This window comes from Athene noctua, chromosome 3, assembly GCF_965140245.1.
Source record: "Athene noctua chromosome 3, bAthNoc1.hap1.1, whole genome shotgun sequence".
NCBI classification, from domain to species: Eukaryota; Metazoa; Chordata; class Aves; order Strigiformes; family Strigidae; genus Athene; species Athene noctua.
The window spans coordinates 72,179,281-72,202,759 of NC_134039.1; the positions used below are offsets into that span (position 1 = coordinate 72,179,281).

Sequence of the window (23,479 nt, forward strand, 5' to 3'; positions counted from 1 at the left end):
GTTCCATATGGATATGTATGTATGCTTATGTGTGTCTCTGTGTGTACATATATACACACACATATGAATTATATTTAAGGTACATTGATCATATGCACTCACAGAGATCCCTGTACCTTTCAGTACCTTTTGAATTATGACTACCCTTTTTTTTTTTTTTTAATCATCTCATTTGTTTTTCTTAGGTGATCTTTTGATAAATCCAGATCAACCAAGACATACTATTCCAATAGCTCAGATTGCTCCTGATCTGATATTGGCTGATTTGCCTAGAAATATTATGTTGAACAATGATGACCTGGAATTTGATGAAGCTCCTGAATTTCTCTTGGGTAAGCATTATTTTGTAAGGTTTTTTTACAGAGCTTGTGTAAATAAATCTATTGAAGTCAGTTCTGCAACACATGGAGAACATTTTAGAGATTTGCTTTCTGTGTATGTATTTTTTAAGGTATTCTGAATTTCAGGTTATTAAGTTTTGAATTTTCCATTAACTTGTATGCTGGAACACTGTTTTTTATGTGTTTAGATTACTGATCATTAAACCTAACACAGTAGATGATCCACACATTTTAAAATTGGACCCTTTCAGCTCTTTTTTTGAGAAAAGGTTGATAGCCCTTTGTTTTTAACATTCTTCTCAATTTTATCATTGAAAAGGTGATGGTGGGTTTGGATCTGTGTACCGTGCATCCTATGGTGGAGAAGAGGTTGCAGTAAAGATTTTCAATAAACATACTTCCCTCAGGCTCCTAAGACAAGTAAGAAATATTGCCTTTTTTTCTGTAGTGCTGCTCTTGGAATACCAACCCTACTGAAGAGCTTAAAAAGTTTAAGTAAATTGCAAAACTTCACTCCAAAACATTTCTGAGTTTACTTCAGATCTACAGAGTTTATGCTATTTGCAGTATTTAATCTGATTTTACAATTTACAGGAGCTTGCAGTGCTTTGTCACCTCCACCACCCCAGTTTAGTGTCTCTGCTGGCTGCTGCAATCCGTCCCCGGATGCTGGTGATGGAATTAGCCCTTAAAGGATCTCTCGATCGATTGCTTCAACAAGACAATGCAAGTTTAACTAGAACACTTCAGCACAGGATAGCTCTACATGTAGCTGATGGCTTAAGGTAAATGTGACTTCCGCATTGCTGTAAAAATAGGATATAGCTGCAACTAGGATATACTGCAAATCAAAAGCTTATATTTTCTTATATCTCAAGCAGAATATTCCCTGGGTCAGACAAGTGCTTGTATTTTTATAATTGATTAGCTGATATATATCACAAACTTCTGTTACCTGTCTTTTTCTGCTAAAAACTGGCACTCATGTAAGTAGAGAAATAGCAAGAGCTCTGGGTGGAATTTCTATGTGGCTGTTGATTTCTTATTTAAAATGTCAAATACATTAATTCATTTAATTAATTAAGCATTTTTTAAGTTCTGAAAGTCCATGAATGTCCTCAGGAGCTATTGAAGTGTGACTGTAAAATGATAAAACCTGCAAAGGAACTCGGGGACCAATGAAGCTTAAACTTCTAAGATTCAGTTTTCAAACTGCCAGTGACCCTTCAGATAAGACTTGGTACTAAAACACTGCAACGCTTATGTGCCAGTCAGTAGGATTTCAGAACAATTCTAAAGTCAGTATCCAGTAAGGCAGTGTCATGTTGATAATGCTTGACTTTTTTTTTAACACAATATTTAACATTTGAAAGCATGTTTTACTCTTGCAGGACTAATGCATTCAGTGTGTGTGAATAGATGCATGCCTGAATTATTAATGCTTTCAATAAAAACGTTTTTGATTAACAGGTACCTACATTCAGCAATGATCATCTACCGTGATTTAAAGCCTCACAACGTGTTGCTCTTTACCCTATATCCTAACTCAGCTGTTATTGCAAAAATTGCTGACTATGGTATTGCCCAGTATTGTTGCCGAATGGGAATAAAAACCTCTGAAGGCACACCAGGTATGGAAAAATGCTGCACTATGCCAAAAATTAGCTAAAATGTTTTTTATGTAGTCTGTAAGTAGTAACTCACATCTATACTGTACTCAATACTAGAAAATGTAGTCCTGGTGGTGTTATAAGTTGTGATGCCAGATTTAATCCTCTTGTCCTTTCTTTCTACTCATGTTTAAACCCATTTTAGAAGAATCGAGGAGTATACTGAAAGTTTTAAAAGAAAAGTAATTAAATTACATGCATTCTTTGTAATTTTTTGCTGTCTTGTTTTAGTGTGGTTATCATGATATTGAAATTATACTGCTAAAATTGTTTGTTGATTTAATTTTCAGTAATGCTCAGGTAGGTCTTGATTTTTTTTTAAAGTCAATAAATAACTCCACTGTTCCCTGACTTTAGAGAGAGCATATTAACATCCATTTTAAAGCACTGGACAATTCAATTTGAAAATGTGCATTTAAGTCTTGGAAATTGTGCATGAGGGTGTGACTTCAAGTGTGAATGGCCTTTCAGTAAAGACTGCAGACTTGCCCTTCATTTTCAGTATTCAGTGATAAATGAATTCTTTTATGTGTAATGGTGCAAGAGCTCTGTAACGGATGTATTGTCCCCTTCCTTTATACTCATTACTGATATTTTTGGAGGTCTGCCACATGCAAACTATTGCCAGCCCAGAAATAGTGGTTGCCATTTTTGGTTTACTTCCTGTGACATTTTCATCAGTAAGTGTTTGCTCTTAAAAGGATAAAGATGGCTTCTTCTTGGTATGAATCATAACTATTAATGAATGATTTATTTGCAGGATTTAGAGCACCGGAGGTGGCCAGAGGAAATGTTATTTACAATCAGCAAGCTGATGTTTATTCATTTGGCTTGCTGCTTTATGACATTTTAACAGGAGGAGGTAGAATAATGGAAGGCCTGAAGTTTCCAAATGAATTTGATGAATTAGCAATACAAGGAAAGTTACCAGGTATGCCTTGTTTCTTCAGATTTTAACATGAAAGTGGATCATGTGTCCTGCCTCCTCCAAAAATAACACCTCTCATGTTTTGTGTTGTATCTGACATTGTTCAGAGGAGGAGACTAAATAATAGCAGTTTTTAGAAGCTTCTCCTAATTCCATAAGGTCTTGAAATAATGAGAAATAGGCATATATTCAAAATCACATTGGTTATAATTCCATTGCAGTTTCAAGGGATCTAATAGCTGGTTCACTTTATAAAGAAATAGAGGGTTTGTATACTTGGGACTTTGTCCAAACCTAGCTAAAATAGATGTTCCTGAAGGTACCATCTTATACCATGTCTGGACTTGACCCTTACATATTAATGCAATAATGCATATCATGCACTAACATAAACACAATTCCACTTCTGTTCCATTACTGAGAAGCCACATATCTTAAAATCTTAAAAAAAAAAAAAAAGCGCCATTGCCTTAAAAGAGCAGCCACCCCTAAAGGTTTTTAATAGGAATTCCCTTTTATCTTGTCAAGAGTGTGAAGTCTCATCCCAGCTATGTAACATTCTTCATATTCCATCTGCATTACAATCTGTAGTTGTTGGCTGCTGGAAGGAAGATTAAATAGGCTATCAGGCTAGACATGATGTAGTCAGCTGACAATGTAAGTCAGTATTTGGCAACTTCTGTCTAAAGAGCTGTTTCATCGTACTACAAGCTTAATGTGTGACGTTCTTATTTATTGCCCTGCAGTAGTGGAAATACTCATGAAACATTCTTTAAGACTGAAAAGTCAGTCCAGCTAGCAAAGGGCAGCAACCATACCACTTAATATGGCATGCCTTCTCCATTAGGAGAGACAGAGAATTCATACATTTTTTACTCCTTAAGTAAAGTAGTCCAATTCATAGCTCAAGGCAGTTTAAACCCCCTCCCTGAAGAGGCCATCCCAAGAAGTGATGACTGAGTATCTCTTGAGTGCCACTGTCCATTTGAGTGTTTTCTGTATTATGAGCCCTATGAAATAATCAGAAGTATTAGTTTCTGGAGATAGTACAGTTCTATCTGTTCACATGCTCATTATTTATATATTTCCACCAAAAAAGGGGCTGGATTTGCTCACAGGTAAACAGTGCGTATCATTTGGTGAACAGAATATGTTCATTTGCAAGTATTTGTCTAATGCAGGACTGGAATATCTGTTCTAGTTTAGGATAAACTAAAAGGAAAAGCAATATAGGCACCATTATTTATGACTGATTTGTTCTTACAGAGGTCAGCACCTGTAGTCATAAGATATATATTCAGAGCTCTGAGTAGGAACTTCCATATCTCATAAATACTGTATGTTATTGTTTATCTGTATTGACTCTACATTTTATCAAAAGTTCATCTATATTTCATATACTCTGCCAAACACAGAGGAATAAATGTGGATAAAAAAGTTCCTAGGAATTGAAAAGACTTACAGACTGAAACGACATGCCTTGGAATGGTCATCATAAATCAAAACACAAGTCACAAAAAGCTGTGATTCAGTCCCAGATATAGGGACATTAAAGAAAAAGCAAAACCCATTTGCTTTAACTGTTTTTAATGAAAAGGCCTCTAGCTCTAACATTTCATGCTCTAGCATTTAACGGGAGATGAGAAATTCTAAGCTGTTAATGCTGACATTTTATATAAGTGTATGATACTTCTTTAGACCAGCTCTATAAGAAGGTAGATGAATTCATAAAATAAGAAGAAAGTTATTCAGAACTCTCAGTTCTGGACTATGATAAAGTCTGATTAAGAAGTTTTCTAATTTTACATTTTAGATCCTGTCAAAGAATATGGGTGTGCCCCCTGGCCTGAAGTTGAAAATTTAATTAAAAAGTGCTTGAAGGAAAACCCTCAGGAACGACCAACATCTTCCCAGGTATTACTTAATGTATTTATTTGTGGTTTTGTGATAGATAATACCATAAAATTGTTGGGCTTTCTAAAAAGGAATGAGACATTTAAGCTAGTAAGAGGCACAGGGGGGTTTTCTGTTCCTCTTTTCTGAAACTGAAACAGCCATGAACCATTGCCTGCTCTTGCCATCCAGGATAAACTGTTCCGTTCAAATCTACCAACCATTTATTCTAGCCTGATGTTTTTCCCTGTGTCACTGTACAGTGATTGTAGCAAAACAGGATTCAGATTACTTCACAGCCTTTACTAGAGCTATGCAAAAAGGACTTTGTTATACATTATCAGTGCAGTTACCCTACACTGTTCCATGTGTGTGAGAGGAGGAACAGCAATGTGGATCTGAAACCCACTGTCTGTTATCACACATCACGGTGCTCTTTGAAATGGGCAAAATTTTCAAACATGCCTTAACCCTATTGACTTCCTGAAATTTTAACAGAAAATTAAGAGTCAATGTAAAGTTGCTCAGTGCACAAAGATTGCTCATTAATAATGGTAATACAAATGAGCAGACCTGCTGAGATACTGTGTCCATATCCCATAAAACATTGTTATCCATTGCTTGTTATTTATCAATCTACAAGCCACTGTTTTTACTATCTGCATGCTGTGGCTTTCTTTGTAGGTTTATGAGATCCTGAATTCTGCAGAGCTTATCTGTTTGATGAGGTATGTTTCAATACCCAGCACATCTACAGCAGAGTGCATGGTAGCTGCCAATCAGAGCTGCAAGAAGGCAGGAGTCTGGATAGGCAATGGGAACACAGAAAAAGCACAGCTTTCATTTGTGAACCTGAACACAGATGGACATACTTGTGAGGTATGTGGGACAGTTGTCATTTATTCTAGGTTTTTTGGCACCCATATTTCAGAAGAATTAATTGCATTTTAACAGCAGGATATTACTTCTGGAAAGCTAAGCTTTGAGAGAACAAAAATTGCTCATAAGTGAGTCATCATTTATCCATGAAATGAAGCAGAAAAGCAGTTGCTTTTTCCTCTCTTCCCTCTATCCAGCCTAAGCTTTGTCATAATACTGTCTTTCCACTACTGGGTTCCTTTCTTACACTCAGATGGAAGCCATTTCTAGCATGGAGGCTAGAACAGGAGTAACAGTTATACAACCCTTCGTGTCTCTGCCTCCCTTAACAATCCAGCTGGTCTCCTAACAACTCCTCTCTTCCCATGGATGCCATCACCTTGTGCCACTTTGGGTCACCCTCCAGCTCTTCTAATTTGATTTTTGTACATCTCAGTCCTGTGTTGTCAGAAAAGGAAAGATGTTTTACCCAGGCTTGATGTGCTGTGATTAACATGTGTGCCAGAACTGAGTGACTCATCATCAAAGTTGTTTAAGTTATATTTCCATCTGCCATCTGTTGACCATGATACATTTGAATTGGTAGCTTTGGTATAGATTATATGGCACTTTTTCTAAGGCTAAAACAAGAAAAATATTAGACCAGTACTTGTATTGTTAACAATTAAACTGAATGTATATTGCAGTGTAGTTCATTTGCTTAGTTCTCTGATGGCTTTGAGACTTTCATCAGAATAGGGAGAGAAATTTTATTTCAGCATTCAGCTTAGATATTTTCCTGTGTACTGTTTTGAGGGATCCTTCCTAACACTTTGAAGATAGATGGTGCAGTTGAAGGTGTATTCTGCTAATAGGGAATTAGATTTCTTAATGGGGAGATGAGGCCTTGGGTTTGTCCAGGGTCCAAGAAGCTTATACTTTATTTTTATTACCAGCAATTTACTAGCATTTAGCCTGACTGAAATCATAACCAGGTTGTTTTTCTTTTTTTTCTGACTCAGGATATTGCAGATAGTAAAATTTTAAGTTTGGCCTTAGTGACCCTTCCTACTGAGAAGGAAAACTGGATTGTAGCAGGAACCCAGTCTGGTTCTCTGTGGGCACTTAACACAGAAGATGAGACAAGGAGGCATCGTCTGCAGAAAATGTCAGATTCCATCACTTGTTTATACTGTAATTCTCTTTCAAAGCAAAGGTATAAGTGAATTTTAAATATTTTGGGTTTCATTTTGAAAATATGACTAAACAGAGATGATCAGAAAATAGCATCTGTACACTCATGCAGTTTTGTTTAGACAACTGCTTATTTTGCCTGTATTTTCACTTAATTTTGCACCCAGTGTAGCTGGAGACTACATTCCTGACCACGGGTGTATGTATTTGCTTTTAATGTTCAGTGAAACTCTTGAAATACCAGAGGCTACTCTTTTTTTTTTTTTTTTCTTACCTGATAAAGGCATTTCTAGAATTCATTCTTCTATTTTATTTCAGCAAACAGAAGACTTTCTTCTTGGTAGGCACTGCTGATGGCAAACTGGCAGTTTTTGAAGACAGAGCAGTAAAGGTAGACTTGTTCTTTGCTGTCTGTTCTATAAAATACTATTAGTAATATGTAAAGCAGCTACCAATAGTAGCTTTATTTCACGCAGCTTACTTTTTAATTGCTTCTCTGAAACTGAAAATAATTTTCTACTTCAGTCTTAGAGGAACTGCACACATTTTACAACATCTGTTTTAACCAATAGAGTTAGGAGGGGGAAATTATTTCTCATTTTAGGACTTTGAAAGGCCTGACAAACTGACTAGAAGTGACATTAATGGTTGTTATCAAGAATATTCTAAGAGTTTTGATCTCTTTTATCTATTGCTGTTATAGCTCCTTTTTCTTTTCATTCACACTAAATTGTTGTAGAATAGGTACCTTCAAAAAGACAGTGTTGTTTAGATTTTCTGTAGGTCAGAGTTCTGCTTACAGAACAGATACAGAACGGTCTCTAACATTCTGGAAAGACACCATAATGGCTCAGAAAATCTGGCTTTGTAAATTTAATTCAGCATGCTGTGTGGCCTTGTTTTAGCAGTTTCTGAGTGTCTGTATATTACATGTTTCTAATGAAAAGTATATTTTTTCTTGCAGTGTAAGGGTGCTACACCTTTGAAGATACTAACTATAGGAAATGTTAGCACACCACTGATGTGCTTAAATGAATCCTCATACTTATCTGAAAAAAATATAATCTGGGGAGGCTGTGGAACAAAGATCATTGCCTTAACTAGTGATTTCTCTGTTCAAAAGCTCATTGAAACAAAGACAAGTCAACTGTAAGTTTTTTTTATAAGTGACGTACTTGGTTCTTCTTTTCATTTCTGATACTTTGTACTTTGATGTAATGTCTTCTTCTACAGCTCATTCTTTGAGTTTTCTTGTTTCCATTCTTTTCCTTCCATGGATGGAATACAATGTGCATTAAAATTAGATCAGTGAGTAGTATTTAAAGTAGTCATTGCTGCTTTTAAACAAGGGATACGCATTTTTAGTATATAAAGTATTTATAAATTCAGTATCTATTCAGAAAATGTATAAATGCAACTGATCGTTTTTTCTCCGCCAGTTGCATTTGTCCAGGCCCTGTTTGCATTATTTAAAATTATACACATGTACTTAGCATTATATTTGTCCTTATATGTTTGTCAGTATGATATGTGTGCGTACCTTTGCCCTATATAGTTAAATCATGGATGACTGCTGACTTGTAATTATTTAGAAAACAGAAACTGCAGGTTTTGGAGTGTTTGATATAATTCTCACACGGGCAAACCCTGCTCTGAAGTTAAGGGGAGTTTTTCCTGAGCAGGGAAAACAGGGTTTGATTTTATGCTAGTAGAGATTATTCTGGGAAATTAATTTGCTTTGGAAAATAATGTGTTAATATAAAGCAAGAAACTAAAACTTCAGTAAAATGGAGTTCAGTGACAAGATGCAGAATATGTCACAGGAATAACTTGAGCTTTGTGGTGGCAAAACTGTATATGATTTTGAAAATAAAAGTCAAAACCAAGTAACATTAGGGAAAGTAGCAGTGTTACTGAGTGTCTGCTATCAGGGGCCTGTGATTTTGAGGTGTTCTTCGAGATGATTTGAAGAGTCAGTGAAATAAGCTAATGCTGTTAATTCGCAGGGCCAATAATATTTTGATACATGCAGGCACAGATCTGGCATGATAGACAAATTCAGATGTAGAGGAAAACAGTCAAAAAGGCTGTCAGCTGAAGTGAAACAAGAGCAGAGCAGGGTGAACTAAATCTCACTGCTGTTTTTTAGGCTTAGTCATCTTTGTGTTGAGTGACCCTTTATGGTCTTGTGCACCCTGTGAGAACTATCGCAGGTCTCCAAACATTGAATGAATGGCAGGAGAAAGGTGGAGCTTGCCCTGCTGTGATGTGAGCATATGTGATTTGAGCAGATAGATGGAAAAGTTTTATTAATAGGTTTTGGTGATTGCTGCGCCTCCAAGAATATCATAAGCACAACTCCCTTACTGTGAGAATTTATGTCAAACTGTAGGAAGATTATAGCAAATCCTGCCAGTTGTATCCTAGCCCAGTTTGGTTTTAAGGCTGAATGATTCTGTAAGAGTTAGAGGAAAGCTAACCCCACCCATAATAGTCAAGTTTTTCTACTAGATATTTTCTGTGTATTTAACTGGAGTTCTTCTCTCTTCTAGGTTCTGTCATAATGCTTACAGTGATGCAAACATTATTTCAATAGCAACAGATAAATCCATATACTTGGCAAAGAAAAACAGCCATTTTGTGGAAATCTGGGACAAGAAGACAGAAAAACTTTCTGAACTAATTGACTGTGCACATTTTCTTAAGTAAGTGTTTTATTTCAGATTGATAGCCCAATGCATAGAAAGCTGAATATCAGATTGCCTTCTCTAGCATGGTACGTAACCTGCTGGATGTAAAGGATTTGCCCAGTTCTTTGGGCAAATGTAGAATTCCTTTCTTATCTTTTGGCCCAGAACTTCAGAATATCCCATGCAGAATCTCAATTTTTTAAGACCCTAATTACATTTCACAACTTCTCTATGATGTTGAGAAGATTCAGTTAACTCTGCTCAAGAAAGAAGAAAGCCTTTTGCTGTCCTTCAGATACTAATGCTTTTGCATCCAGTTACTTCCTGCATCCCCTGTATAAGAATGTCTTCTCTCTCCAGTGTGCAGATAGAGTAGAAGATCAGTTTTATTAACAGTGACAGTGATCTTCATTTGCATTTAAATTGTTCCTTTCCCTTAATGTGCCACATCCATTTCATTTTCATGGTGAGGTTAGGAGCAGCTCTAGATGTGCTCCTCTGCTTTGCAGTGACATTATCCTCCTGCAGAGCAGGAGAGAACTACCTGCCTCCTGTTTAAAGGCCTTTTGACCAGCTGGGTCTTAGAAGTCCAGTATTTTTCATCCCAGTTTGTTTCAAGTCAGTCAATTGATTAGAGTGAGATTTTTGTGGCTTGGCTTGATGAATGATTGTTTAGAAGGCTGGTATTGAGAGAGTTGTTTTAGTAGTTGTGGAGTAGTGTGCCACCAAATTTTAATACAAATTCTCTCCATACTTGCAGAGACAAAGTGGAAAAACTAAATAAGGAATCAAAACATAAACTGGCTTATGCTGGAAGAGTGAAGACAATTTGCCTGCAGAAGAATACTGCCCTGTGGATAGGGACAGGTGGAGGACATATCTTGCTGCTTGATTTATCAACACGTCGTCCTGTACGAGTTATAGACAACTTTTGTGATTCTGTTAGAGTCATGATAACAGCTCAGCTAGGTAAGTAAAACGATCAAATGATGAGTACTTTGAAATCAGTGCAAAGTTTAGGATTGCTGTGTCCTGTTTGACATGATGTTCCAGGAACAGATCAGCATTTTCCATGTTTTTTTCATTCATTCTATTGCGCTTCTGTCATCTTCAGGCACTCTGGTGTTAGCTGGATACCAGCAGGCTGTCATACCTGTGCCCACATCAAACAGCAGCTCTTCCCTGGCTTGTCGCTGATCGGCACATGAACACACTCCACCTTCATTGCGTCCTTGTGCCATCAGCACAGCTCTCACCATCTTCGGTCTGATAGTCTTCACCTTGATCTGTGTCTGCCTGTGTTCTTCCTCCACATTAAGTTTTACAATTCAGGCTTTTCTCTCTGTGGAGCTTGTTAGGTGTCACGTCCCGCTCAGAGGAGGGGGACAAGTGACTCAGATTCGCAAATCCCCGATTGGAGCGGACAACAAATCTCCAAGTGCAAGCATTTATTAACTACCTACAATGTACTAATTGAACACATGATAATTGGCTAAGTACATAGCAAGTTGTGGCGAGCAATATAATATGCCTTGCATTTCTTAATAGAAAAAGGAAAAGAGGGAGATAGAGGGAATGGGGGAATACAGATCACCAGTCTGGGTTCCTGCGCTGATCCCGCTGGCGAGGGTTCCAGGAAACGGCCGTCTTTTTTGCTGTCATCCGTCTTCTTCGCTTCCCTGCTCTCTCCAGATGGCCGGAGGGGGGCAGGGAGAGGGGGTCAGAGAGAGGGAGAGAGTCCTTTCTTCTCCCCTTCGATTTATACCCACTTTCCTTGGGTCCGTCCCCTAGGTCGACCCACAGACCTACGTATCCCATGTACAGGGAGGGGTAAGATGTTTCATGGGGTGATGTAATTAGCATGATCATGACAGCCCTCGTTAGCATATTGAGGGGTGTTAACTTTAATATGCATTCCGTGGATAATGAAGCAAAGTTCATCCACCGGACGCATGGCCCTTGAAATCTGCCCAGGTGCCCCAGGGCAGAGCCGTCCTGTCTCCACAGGGCTCTCTCCCCCAGCTACATCAGGCAGCGTTATCAGCTTCGGCCTCCACAGAATGCACCCTGGGACTCAGAGTTTTGTCTTGCGAGTGTTTGAGGCATTTCTTCAATCAGCCCCAACTTTTGCTTTCCCAGGTTGTTTGTCTTAGTTTCTCACAGGCCTGGTTTCTCGTCTCTCACATTACGTTTTAGTAATTTTTCCTTATTTGCTTATTGCCTTGTTTTCTTCTCCCATCCTTATTCAGGAGTGGTTCTTTTAGGTTTGTGTCACAGGCAGATCACAGCAAAGCCGGGCAAGTGCTACACACTTGAACTCAGCGTGCAGATTTGTACATGTGTGCTGTTCCTGTCACCAGGGCCAGTTGTTTCGAGCTACTGTAGGAAGATAGTAGTTGTGGGTTTTCAGTGGTAATTACAAACAACTGGAGTAGCATAGTTGAGTATGTTGCACTTCTTGGCTGCTGTAACTTCCTTCACCTGTACACTTTCCTGAATCTCTCCCCAGAACTCAAGAGTTCATTGGACTGCAGTGGTACACTCAAAATACACATTACTTCAAAAAGTACTCTGTGGCACAACATGTGGCTTCCCATTGCCTTCCACTGTGTTTTGAAAAAAACTCGGGAGGTCCCTTGTCAGTGTGATTTAAAGTGTGTTTGCTATCAAAAGAAGACTCTGAAGCTGTTGTTGGGCACTCAGAAACACACTGTAATCCTGCTAGCAAACTTCATAGTTGCAGGCTGTGGATGTTTTCTCATTACCATCATGAACTTAATTTGTGGCAGTTTTTTCCTCTCTGGCACCAGAAGTATCCACAGACTACAGTTAGCTCATAGTGCTGATAGTGTTGTATGAGTCAAAAGAACTCCATCTTCCTCTGACTTGCCTTTGCCTGAGACAGCAAGTTTGTAGAGTCTATTCAGTCCTCAGCTGTTAAGAGTGCCAGCTATAGAGTCCACATTCACTAGCACAGCATTTTCATTCCTCCTTGTCCTGATAGCTACGATATTAGTACTATAAAGGGCCATTTTATTTTTAGCTTTTTGTAAAGAATAGTTACTATGAAAACAAAATTTCTGCCTCACTTATTACTGTCACTGATAGGGGAAGTATATTGTATAGAATAATGCAGTGTGATTTAAAAAGCCTTGAGTCTCATACTCTTTGTTTCTAGCCACCTCAATATTTTTAATCAATATTTTATGTATAGAAAAGTTAATACTTCAGGAGGAAGAGTTTAGCTGCATTTGCACAAATCTCAAGAATGTCAAGTAAGATTGATACATGCAGTTTGATGTGTACTTTTTTTTAATCATCTTTTCCCAGCAATTATTTATAAGGGTTGAGTTTTTTCCTAAGTTCCAGGACTTTGTTTCTACTGGGATTTTCACAGAATCAGTGAAAATGGCACTGAGGCTGCTGAGTAGTAATAGTAATGCATTTCTTGTGTGAAATGAGAGAAGATAGAGGGAAATATTTTTGTATTGAATAGTTTCATTTAAGGTTAACATATATAGTGTCAATCAGATGTAAATATTTCAGGGAAAATAGATTGCCAGACTTCGAGACATCAATTTTATCTGTAGTTCATATATGAATATGGAAATATAATGTCTTCTTCTAATTCTCTCACCTAACACACTGAGGTATAATAGACATGAGTCTTACCACAGAGAATGAATTATATGTAAATCTGTAGTTCATTTTGCAAGTGAAAATTTAGACTTCTATATATAAGAAAGGAACCTAGTTTGAGTAAGAAACATTATACTTAAGTTCCAATGACTTTGGTAAGGTGTATGGATAGGACTGATTGCAGAAAAAATTAAAGTGATGAAAAATCTGAGCATGGAAGATGTGTATGGTTCCAACCCACCCCATCTACCATAAGCAGATTTACATCAGTATCAAAGGAGAATATACTGCAGATCTTCACAGGGCACCAAAAATCTCTCTCTACCTGGGGGACCCACTAGAAACATTTGACAATTAAGAAGGAACAAATCATGGGGGGACAGTGCAGTGTGGTCACACAAAACTTCCAGGACTGTGGCTTTCACAGTAAGCCATACTCCAGTCTATTTATACCCCAGAAACTGAGCCTCTCCTCATCTTTTCCCTGAGGGAGTGTGTAAGACTTCATGTATGAAGAGGTGTGGGGCGCAGTGCTGTGGCTGGGGTGTCTGCAGACAGAGGGCTGTCCTTTCCCTGGCCTGAGCCGTGACCCAGATACGTTGGCTGGGTCCTGTATTCCTCTGCTAGCCTACAGCCAAGGGCTCACTGCCCTCGTTGTGCTGCCAGTAGGACAGGGAGCTGCTGTGGCAGGAGAACATGTAACAGCTTCCATCTGTCTTGCAAGACATTTGTAAATGTGTCTTCTCGGGAATAAGCAGGAAGTTGATGCAGAAATACTGGCACGTTCAACTTATCCCTCTGTGATCCAATCACTCCGATCTTCCTAGCATCTTTTTGCGTTACTCAGTAGGCACGTTCCTATGATCCATCCTCTATTTCTACCTCCCTGTTAACTCTCCTTACCCACCTCCATGCCATCGTTGTGGTTCAGAACACTTTCAGTTAGTCTGTATCGCATTTTGTTGTTCTGGCTTTTTCATAACCAAACTGATTACTGGCACTTTCTGATTCTGCTGTGCACTGGGACTTCATTTGGAGCCCATCCCTTCACTGTGACATCAGTTCCCCGTGACCCTGCTGCCTCTGCTTATGGTATATAATAGGGTGCTTTGTTCTCATGCCTGTTCAACAGGCTGGCCAGCTGATCCAGTGCTTATGCCTTTGAACCCTGATAAACCCCTACACTAAATGGAGATGTGAGCCATATTGTTTTCATGTCTGGGTTTTTCATGGTTAATGATTTTGAATAAAAGCTCCAGTTGACTGAACTTTGCTTTCTGTCCTCTTAGTGGCATGATGTCATCTACTCTTTCTGTCCTTAAATTACAAAGTTCCCATTAAAATTAAAATGTGACATTTTATTTCTTTGAAAAAGGGAGTCTCAGGAATGCGGTCCTGGTTTTGGGATATTGCTATAAAAGTGACACCGAGGACAACAAATATCACAAAGGTACCTGAACTGTGGTTTATTAATTTGTATTATCGGTGGAGTACACACTATTATGCTTGACTACCCATTGAGAGTGGAGAGTTGATGAACATAATTTGATATAATTTTACTGAAACATCATTATTACTTTTTGTTGTCTTTTGCATTTCTGGGCTCCATACAAACAGTAACTTCCAAAAATGGATCAGAGGAAGCCACTATTTGAAGTATATAACAAAATTCAATGGAAAACTGTATTTGAAGAGTAAATGTCATTGTCTAATTGGAGAATGTATCAAAAGAATTTCCACAGGGGTCTGTGCTAGGCCAGGATTCCTCAGTGTTTTCATGAATGATGTGGATGAAGGAATAGTGAATGTGCTTTTCAGATTTGCAGCCAATTCTCAGTTAAGACAAAACCACAAGCACACTGGAGGGCAGGATTAGAATTCAAAATGACCTTGACAAATAGAACAAATGATCTGGAAGGAAATAAGATACAATTCAGTAAGGACCAATGCAAGACCTTTTACTTAATTAGGAATGGTCCCTTGTACTAACATGAGGAAATGATCAGCTTAAACAGCAGTGCTGCAGAAAAAGGGTTTTAATTGATCACAAGCTAAACATGAGTCAGCTGTGTCACGTTGCTTCAGAAGAGGCAAACACCATTCTCACACCAGTTGAAACATGGTGGCTGTAAGACATGAGCTAATTCTTACACTCTGCTGAGTGCTGATATGGCCTCTGCTGGAGGAGTGTATCCGTTTGGGACACTGCTGAATGATCTGGACTATTAAGAATATTTACAACAGTCCAGAGGAGAGAAATGCAACCTGTGAGGAAACATTGCAGGAAGTTGGTTAATATAAATAAAGCTTAGAGAGGACATAATAATAAGCTTCAAATATGTAAATAAAGAGGAAGAGAATAGACTTCTATATATTCCCTGTAGGTAGGATGACAACTAACCATCTTCTGTTACATCAAGGGAGATTTAGGTCAGACATCAGGAAAAGCTTCCTGACAATTAGGATAGTAAAGTGCTGGAATAGCAAGATAGAAAATCTCCATCTTTTAGTTTTTCTAAGAACAGTTACAGTTGATGGTCTGACCGATGCCCATCTTCACCTTTATCTCATCCCAGTTTCAGTGACTCCTAAAAATGTGGTCATAGCAGTATAAAGTTAAGAGTGGCAAGTGTAGATGAGCTGTTTGGACTAAAATAAGAATCAAACGTACAGCAGTGTTTTTTATATTCTGATATAACCTGATTATTACCATAAGAACACCTACTGCATTTTTAGCCTTTTTATTGTATTTAAGAGTGCGATTAACTATACAGAGAGAAATCAGAGACTTCCAGAAACTTTGGGGCCTTAGTTTGTGAGCCCCTACTCATGCAGTGTTCTCAATTATCCTTATTCAACTAAATGCAATGTGAAGTCTCCATGAAAAAATATTATTTGCATGAAGGGAGACTGAAGAATTGACCTTTTCCCAGTATAGTCACTACCTTGTGAAATCAGTTTTCATTTTTAGTTTGCAGTGAATGGGTCTGGAGTCTTGTAAGCATTCAGGGTATATCTGCTCAGGAATATAGAGATGAAATTTTATGCAGGCACCTCAGTACTAATATTAGCTGTAGCTCAGGTCAGTACCTTATGGCCCACAGGCACCAGAAACGGTTTTTCAACTGCTTTTAAATGGTATATTCTAAGTGTAAGAACTGGAATCCAAATCATCATGCAAGTACAAACAGCTTGTAACCCATAACTGCATTACATCACACATAAAGTGTCATATAATTTGTCTTCCAGGTCCTAAGCATCATGCTTCATTGAGGCAATTTATGAGTAACTAAAATATATGCAGACAAGCAAAGCCACTTCTAACTATGCAATAATTAATCTCTGTTGCAGTTTTCAATTTTTTTCAATTTCTTTTTCCAGAATTACAGTCCTGCATGTCAGTGTGGGACATTAACCTGCCCCATGAAGTGCAAAACCTGAAAAAACATATAGAAATGAGACAGGAACTAGCAGAAAAAATGAAGAGTGTTTCTTTGGACTGAAGTCCCGCTGCAAGTGCCATTCTCTTTTGTAGTCTTCCACCCTAATGTACTGTGCAATATTTGCAATTTCTTCTTGCTGGGTCTTTAACTGAAAACTGAGAAGAAATTGCCATGAGAGAGGCAGTTGGTATTCATAGCATACCAAGAAAAGAGAAGGATAAGTTATTTTTAATGTTTGAAAGGACAGAAAACTATGGAGAATTTTGGAATCTAAAGGGTTACGATGCATCTGTTGTTTACTTACAAAAAGTTCTGCTCTCAGCAACTATGGCTTAACTTCAGTATAACACTGTTCATCTGGTTTTTGATCCTGGTTAAATTGAGAATAAGCCAGGGGACTATAAATGACTCTTATTCTCTTCATTATCTCTACTGAGTTGACACTATAATAAGAAGCAAAATTTAAGCCTCTGTGTTTATTGCGGTTTGCATGTATGAGTTTGCTCTGACACTTTAGTAAAAAGTCAGAGCTCATGACCCTGAGTATATGAAAGAAAACATTATATTTTATATAACATAAGTGTATATGAAAGAAAACATTATATTTTATATAACAGAAGTGTTTAAAGGAACATATAATGACTATATTACTCTTTGAAAACAACAGGCAGCATAGTCTTTATTTCTTCCATGAATAACTGCCACTTTTTTGGTTATGATCAGAAAAAAAAAAAATTGCTACATAATAAAATAGCTCAGAATTTAGAATCTAAATACACTGGCAGGCTTCTGCAAGGAGTTGTCCTCTTGCAGTACTGCAGTCTGCCTTGTTCTAGGAGATGTAGTCCCATCATTATGAACGTTACCATTCACATGGATCTGTTGTACAGCTCACTTTGAAAAGCCAAGCAAAAATACAGGGTGAACGCTCTGAGCCAAATGCTGCTGCAACTTGTACCACAAAGAAAGAAGCACGTTGCTGTAGCCAGACTGCGAGTTCTTAGTCCGATTTGCCGGTTTGCTTATCCCAATTAAAAAAAAAAAAAAAAAACAACAAAAAAAACCCCACCCTATCACTTTGATATTTCTAACATGTGAAGTTTCCACTTATTCTTGTTTTAATTTATATTGTTATTTTGGAGGCAAGCAGGGGAACCTTGAGGAGTGTAAGACTTGGCTACCTCTTGCATATAACTACCAGAATTTGTTGCCATGCATCTTCATTCAAGAGATGCCTTTTGCTGCTCTCTGGCTCTAAATCCAAGCTGCTTCTTACAGCCTGCACTGGCCTGCTCTAAGTGCCTTCCATCAGAAGACAGATTTTTCTTTTTTTGATACCAAAAGAATCTACAGAGTGCTCCTGGAATCTCAAGGAGTGGAGTATCCAGAGTCCTTCCTGAGTCTATGGAGCTGAACAAGGTTGAGCAACTGAAAAGTTCTCAATTCCATTTGTAGAGTTTTGGAAAAATTACATACTAGGACAACAGCATTTATTGTGTCCAACTGTATCATTGTTCTGTTTTCTGCCATTTGTTCCGTGCGTGCTCGATTCCTTTCAGATATGCACACCAGTTTTTAGTATTTTTGTAATCTGCATACTGAGAATAATTTGCTATTTATATGGGATTTTATAACTCAGAAAATATATTGTCTTATAATGAACACTTTTTAAAAAAATAGAATGTATGTATTGTGATTATGTTTATTTATAAGTCTTTTTGGATGTAAGCCTTAAACCTTTTTATTAAAACTGCTTTGTTAATAACATAGTCTACTTTCCGATAACTGAATTTCTGAGGAGGTTTTTGTGCAGTTCTTGTGGAGCTTAATCCCTTACATCAGGATGATGCAAGATCCCAGTTCTGTGGGTTGTGTTGACACAGCTGCATTCCCACTTGTTCTGTCTCATAATGCAAGTCTTGAGCCCTTACTGTCCTCACAGTCATTAGTCACCTCTTCTGAGAGTCTCTGGAAAAAAAAATTAATCAGGCCTACGTGCTGGGTATTACAGGGGTAGCAACGAAACCAAAGATGGGGGGTCATTACAAACCTGACTAAATCGGCCACTGTTGAATTATCAGTGGTGAGAAGGTAAAATTCTGTAACAGTGGTAACCCACTCTGACTATTCAGCAATACAGCACTCACTGACATGGAGCATAGTGATCCGGCTGCATTCCCCCCCCCCCCCCCCCAATACTTTTTAGTACTAGAAAAGATTTGGAGAAGATTTTGCATTGGTGCTTGTTATTCTTTGGCATTTGATACAGTCTAAAAGTGCGTCTCTGGCCAGCTGGAGCCCTATTCAGCTCATGCAGTGCAGCTGCCTGTCTGCCAAGCGTGGCATTTCTTGGAGAGAACAGTGTCAGGGCATATCCTGTCAAATAAAGCAGACAGCCCACAGCATCCGTCCCTTTCCCGAGTGTGGGAAAGCTCTGGAAGGAGGTAGCTGCAAAATTGTTTGGCCAGGAGCTGGCAGCCAGTAAATGTGCAGGTCTGCCGTAGTGCTCAGGGCCTGGCATCCCCTTCCCAGCTGGGACGTGCCACCAAGGGGAAGAACAGCACTTCTATGTGACAACCATTTAAACCTGCGCCATAAGGAGACCTTTTCCCAGAAACATCTCTACTGACAAACTATAAGGAAAGAGAGAATAAAAATGCTCCATGACGCCGTGCTGCTTCTGGTTTTAGTGGAGCTGTTTGTAAACCAGTAGGATGTGGTCGCATAAGAGGACACGCTCTATCAGCTGTAATGCTTCCTGTATAATTAGGATAACATCCAGCACCTGAAAACAAATGACCCTTACTTTAAAAAAAGAGGCTTTTTTTTTTTCTTATGGGAAACAAGCAGTATGGTTTGGCTGTGATTTAACACCTGAGCTGGGACATGTCATTAACCCCATGCTCCTCAGAACTGTGCAGCTGAAGGATGCCGGGGGTTGAGAACTAAAGACAAGGAGCCAAACAGTACAGAGGAAGCTGAATGCTTGATTAAAAAAAAAAAAATAGTAATAAAAAATCAGCATCTAGAGTGCTACTGACTTTAATTAGGGTCATTCTTTTTAGTGGTTGCTTGCTCTGGCAAATTACATATTCAGATTCACCTGTACATTAATTTTAACCTTATTTCTTTTACAAGCAGTTTTTGGTTAATCCCACTGTAAACAAGTTACACAGCCTGATTTCATGTACTTTCTGCATTATATTCTGTCATTCCTCTTACTCTGAAATGTCATAATTCCTCTTGCATCCCTTATTATTATTCTATTACTTCTTCATGCACCACTTTGGGGCAAAACTGGGATGTGTAATGGAGGGGAGAGAACAAGGCCTCAATGGGTGTGAGTCAATCCCCAAACATGGCCATTTGTCATCACTGCCACTCAATAACCATACTCATCTACCTGGAGCAAGCAAGAGAAATAATCCATTTGACGATTAACTCTTCAGATACCAGACCATGAGAAAGTAGTAGGGAAAAAGAGTGAGGCTCAGTGAATGAGAAAAAGACAATTACATTCATATTTTTTTATCAGTCTTTCATGTAGAAAAGTATATGAACAATTCCACTTCTCACTTTTTGACCTTCAAGTCATTCATTAAAAAAAAAAAATAATAATCAGCTACCATCGCCTGTCTTGAGAACCAAATTTTCTAATCAGAACTAGCACTTGTTCTGTTCTTCTACACGAATTAATTAGTTCATCTGTATTATGAACTCATCCCAGGACTGTACTGACCGGCACATTATCTTATATAAAACCTTCTTCACAGCCTTTGAATAGGTATAAATAAAAATTACATTTATTGGCTGCCCAGTATACCATTTTGTTAACTTCAAAAACATTTTTTTTTGTTAGGTAGGCATGTATCTTTACAACAATTTAGTTTATAAATAGAGTGGCATAATCATGAGAGCTGAGAATCATACTTATTGCATTATTTTAAAAGGAAAAAAAAAAACAACAATATGTATTATTGTTGTATTAGCAAAGGGGAACCTGTTTAGCAAAGATTTAGAAGCAAATGCAAGTGAAATTTCCAGCATACAGCTTCGAGGATGCTCTTTGCTTATTAGAGAGCTGTGCAGGTACTGTATGAAGAGAGCAGTGCCTGTAGCTGTAGACACCTCAGACTTCTCAATACTTACACTAGTTTCTGTTTGATTAAGTAACAGAATGATAAGAATGATCAAACTGTGAAACATTTTTTGCCCTGCAGTGACCTTATGCTGACTGGTACCTACCTAACATTTACATGGCTTATTTGGACTGAGCAGTAAACTGGAATTATTTTTAAAAAGTTATTAAAAATTACAATACACCAATAGTTCTACTTTTAAAAATACATTCATTTTTTAGAACTATCCTAATACAATTCTAGTAAAAACAAAATGAAAGTAAAAGCAAGCTAAGGCCTTTTCTTTTTTCCTTTTCTTCTGAATTGCTTTGCTTTTCTTGCTGCCTAACAAGGCAGCAGGCAAGTACTGTCAGGTTTATTAAGCACTGGAGTCAATCCCTACAAAACCTGTCACTAATTAGCGAGAAGAGACTTAAAAATCAATGTTACATCTCTGGCGTATGTGATTATTTACTTCCACTGCAGCCCATTAGCGTCAATGACCTGAAAAGTTACAGTGGATAGAAAAGGGGAAAGAAATTAAAATCTTCTTCTGTGGTAATTCCAGTGTTTTGTGTTTCCTGCACCATTTATTTCTCTGCCTTTTGCCGTGCTTTTCCCGTGCCACCTCTTGGCGCTGCCTCCTGACAGCACGGCTGTGCCTGGGAGAGGGGCCCAGCTGTTTGCTGGGGGGGGCTCTGACCCTGCTCTTGTCCAGCGGAAAAGCACCGAAATCATTGTGCGGTCTAGTGGAGGGAAAAAAGAAAAAAAAAAAAAGAAAAGCTGAACATATGGCAGTGCTTAACAGCAGAGTTTGCTGCCAGCCCGGCCCGGCCTCCTTCCCACTGCAGGGGGCCAAGGCACCCCACTTCGGTGCTGCCACTGCGACCCCAGGAATCCCACCACCGCAGGGCTGTCAGCGCAGAAAACGTGACCACACAGCGCCTGGCAGGCCACGGCTCTCCCTTCCTTCTGAGACACACCAGGAGGTGAGGTGAGCACAGGGCTGGGGCTGTGTCCCAGACAGTGCTTCTGGTGAGGCAGCTCCAGCTTCCCTGCACCATCACCACCCGCGGCACAAGCACCGCAGCCGAGGGCCCCTGCTTGACCAGGCCACAACTCCCACTGAGGAGCACCCCAAGGCCAGGCTTGCTCTGCACCATCTCTTTTCTGCATAGGCCTGTTTAGTCATGAGGCTGCAAGAGGTCAAAAATATTTCACAACGAGTTCTGCTTTCACATCCTTTCTCAAGGGAAGGATGACCCATAACGAGTCACAGAGGGAAAGGAGAGGCCTTGGGCTCCCCCGTGGGCCCTGGGTCAGCCTGACATGGTGACAGGAGCACAGTGACTCAGCTTGCAGGATCATACACCTTCAGCATCCCACCTCCTCCCTTGCTCCTCATTTTGGCAGCTCCTGCAAAGGCCAACCTGCACAGGACCGCTGGCCACAAGGACACAGCATGGTGGGACAGGCCTCTACCTTGTAGAGCAGAATTCATACAGCACCAACATAAACATGTGGCTCTTTGCACTGCAAATACATTAACTTTAGCTCATTGATGCTCAGTTCTACTTTTTCTTGCCTTGACATCTTGGTGATCACCTTGAAAACATCTGTTGTCTGCAAGGCAGCAAAAACCATCCTCCCCCACACACTGGGCTCCCTGGCTCTGCAATTTGGACTTTCAACCAGCTGAGCTAAGGCTGAGACTCAGAAACATTAGCTTTGCACCCTTACCATCACAGGTCACAATAAATAAATTTTTTAAAAAGCTAGAGAGCTGTGAGCCCATGGAAGAACAGCAGTATTTGCAGATCACAAAGCAGAGGCTGGGTGGGTTTGTTGTGGCAAAGATGTGGGCAGACAGAATGGCAGCTCTCCCATGCCATCCCCAGCACCGCCTGGCCCCAGCACAGCCCCCCCCTCCCCTGCTGCTGCAGCAGCAGCCTGAAGAGCAAAAAAATGTGATCAGCTTTTCTCAGTAAAGGCTGTTCAGGGCTGATGGATGTCAAGCCCAGACATGCACCCTGGTGCAATAGGGTTTCTGGGGGCTGGCAAGACACAGGGCAGCCAAAACTAGCCAGCTCTGGAAACATCCATCCCCCAGCACCTTCCCCCCAAGGAAGTGCATCATGCTCTGAAACAACCCACCCTGCCCACAGCTGCCTGCACCTGCCTCTACCCCTCTCACCAGGGCTGGAAAGCAACAGGTCTGTGCACACCAGCCAGGAAGGTGCCACTGAATCCTGCTGGGTTTGGGTGAGACCTTACACAAACATATGGGAAGCCACTTCTATGCACTAGCAATTTTCTTACATTACCATAAGCATTTCCTGATGAACACCCACATAAAACTGCATACATGAATTTTGCCATTTTTGAAGCCCACTGCTCTGAACAGTATTCTGCTGAGCTACGTCCATGGGCGGGCACAGCAAGAAGTTGGGCTGATGCCCTGGGATTTGACCAAGTGGGTGCTGACCCCAGGGTGCTCCATTTTCACCAGTGCTTCCATCTTCCAGGACTGAGGAAAGCCACTTCAGTTGTTGGGACAAGCCACCAGGGCTCAGACATGCCCACCAGCCCTCCTCTCTGCAGGGAAACCATCCACGAAACAGGGCTGACACCTTCTCCACCCTGACCAGGCTTCTCTGAGTGCTGCTGGCAAAAGGACCAAAAGCCCTTGCCTCCACAGTAATACT

The 23,479-nt window shown here is 39.6% G+C and overlaps 1 protein-coding gene across 6 annotated transcripts in view; it reads left to right on the top strand.

Moving 5' to 3' along the window:
- LRRK2 (leucine rich repeat kinase 2) overlaps positions 1-18,430 on the top strand; it is a 71,770-nt gene extending 53,340 nt beyond the window's left edge. For all 6 annotated transcript variants that reach the window (XM_074903292.1, XM_074903296.1, XM_074903293.1 and 3 more), the window contains 14 exons: positions 186-332; positions 661-761; positions 936-1,126; positions 1,812-1,972; positions 2,772-2,942; positions 4,753-4,853; positions 5,517-5,711; positions 6,713-6,906; positions 7,203-7,275; positions 7,849-8,033; positions 9,437-9,589; positions 10,335-10,543; positions 14,589-14,663; positions 16,595-18,430. In XM_074903292.1, coding sequence (XP_074759393.1) covers positions 186-332; positions 661-761; positions 936-1,126; positions 1,812-1,972; positions 2,772-2,942; positions 4,753-4,853; positions 5,517-5,711; positions 6,713-6,906; positions 7,203-7,275; positions 7,849-8,033; positions 9,437-9,589; positions 10,335-10,543; positions 14,589-14,663; positions 16,595-16,716 — 2,078 coding nt within the window. In that variant the 3' untranslated portion in view covers positions 16,717-18,430. The remainder of the gene's footprint in view (positions 1-185; positions 333-660; positions 762-935; positions 1,127-1,811; positions 1,973-2,771; positions 2,943-4,752; positions 4,854-5,516; positions 5,712-6,712; positions 6,907-7,202; positions 7,276-7,848; positions 8,034-9,436; positions 9,590-10,334; positions 10,544-14,588; positions 14,664-16,594) is intronic.
- The last annotated feature ends 5,049 nt before the right edge of the window (positions 18,431-23,479 follow it).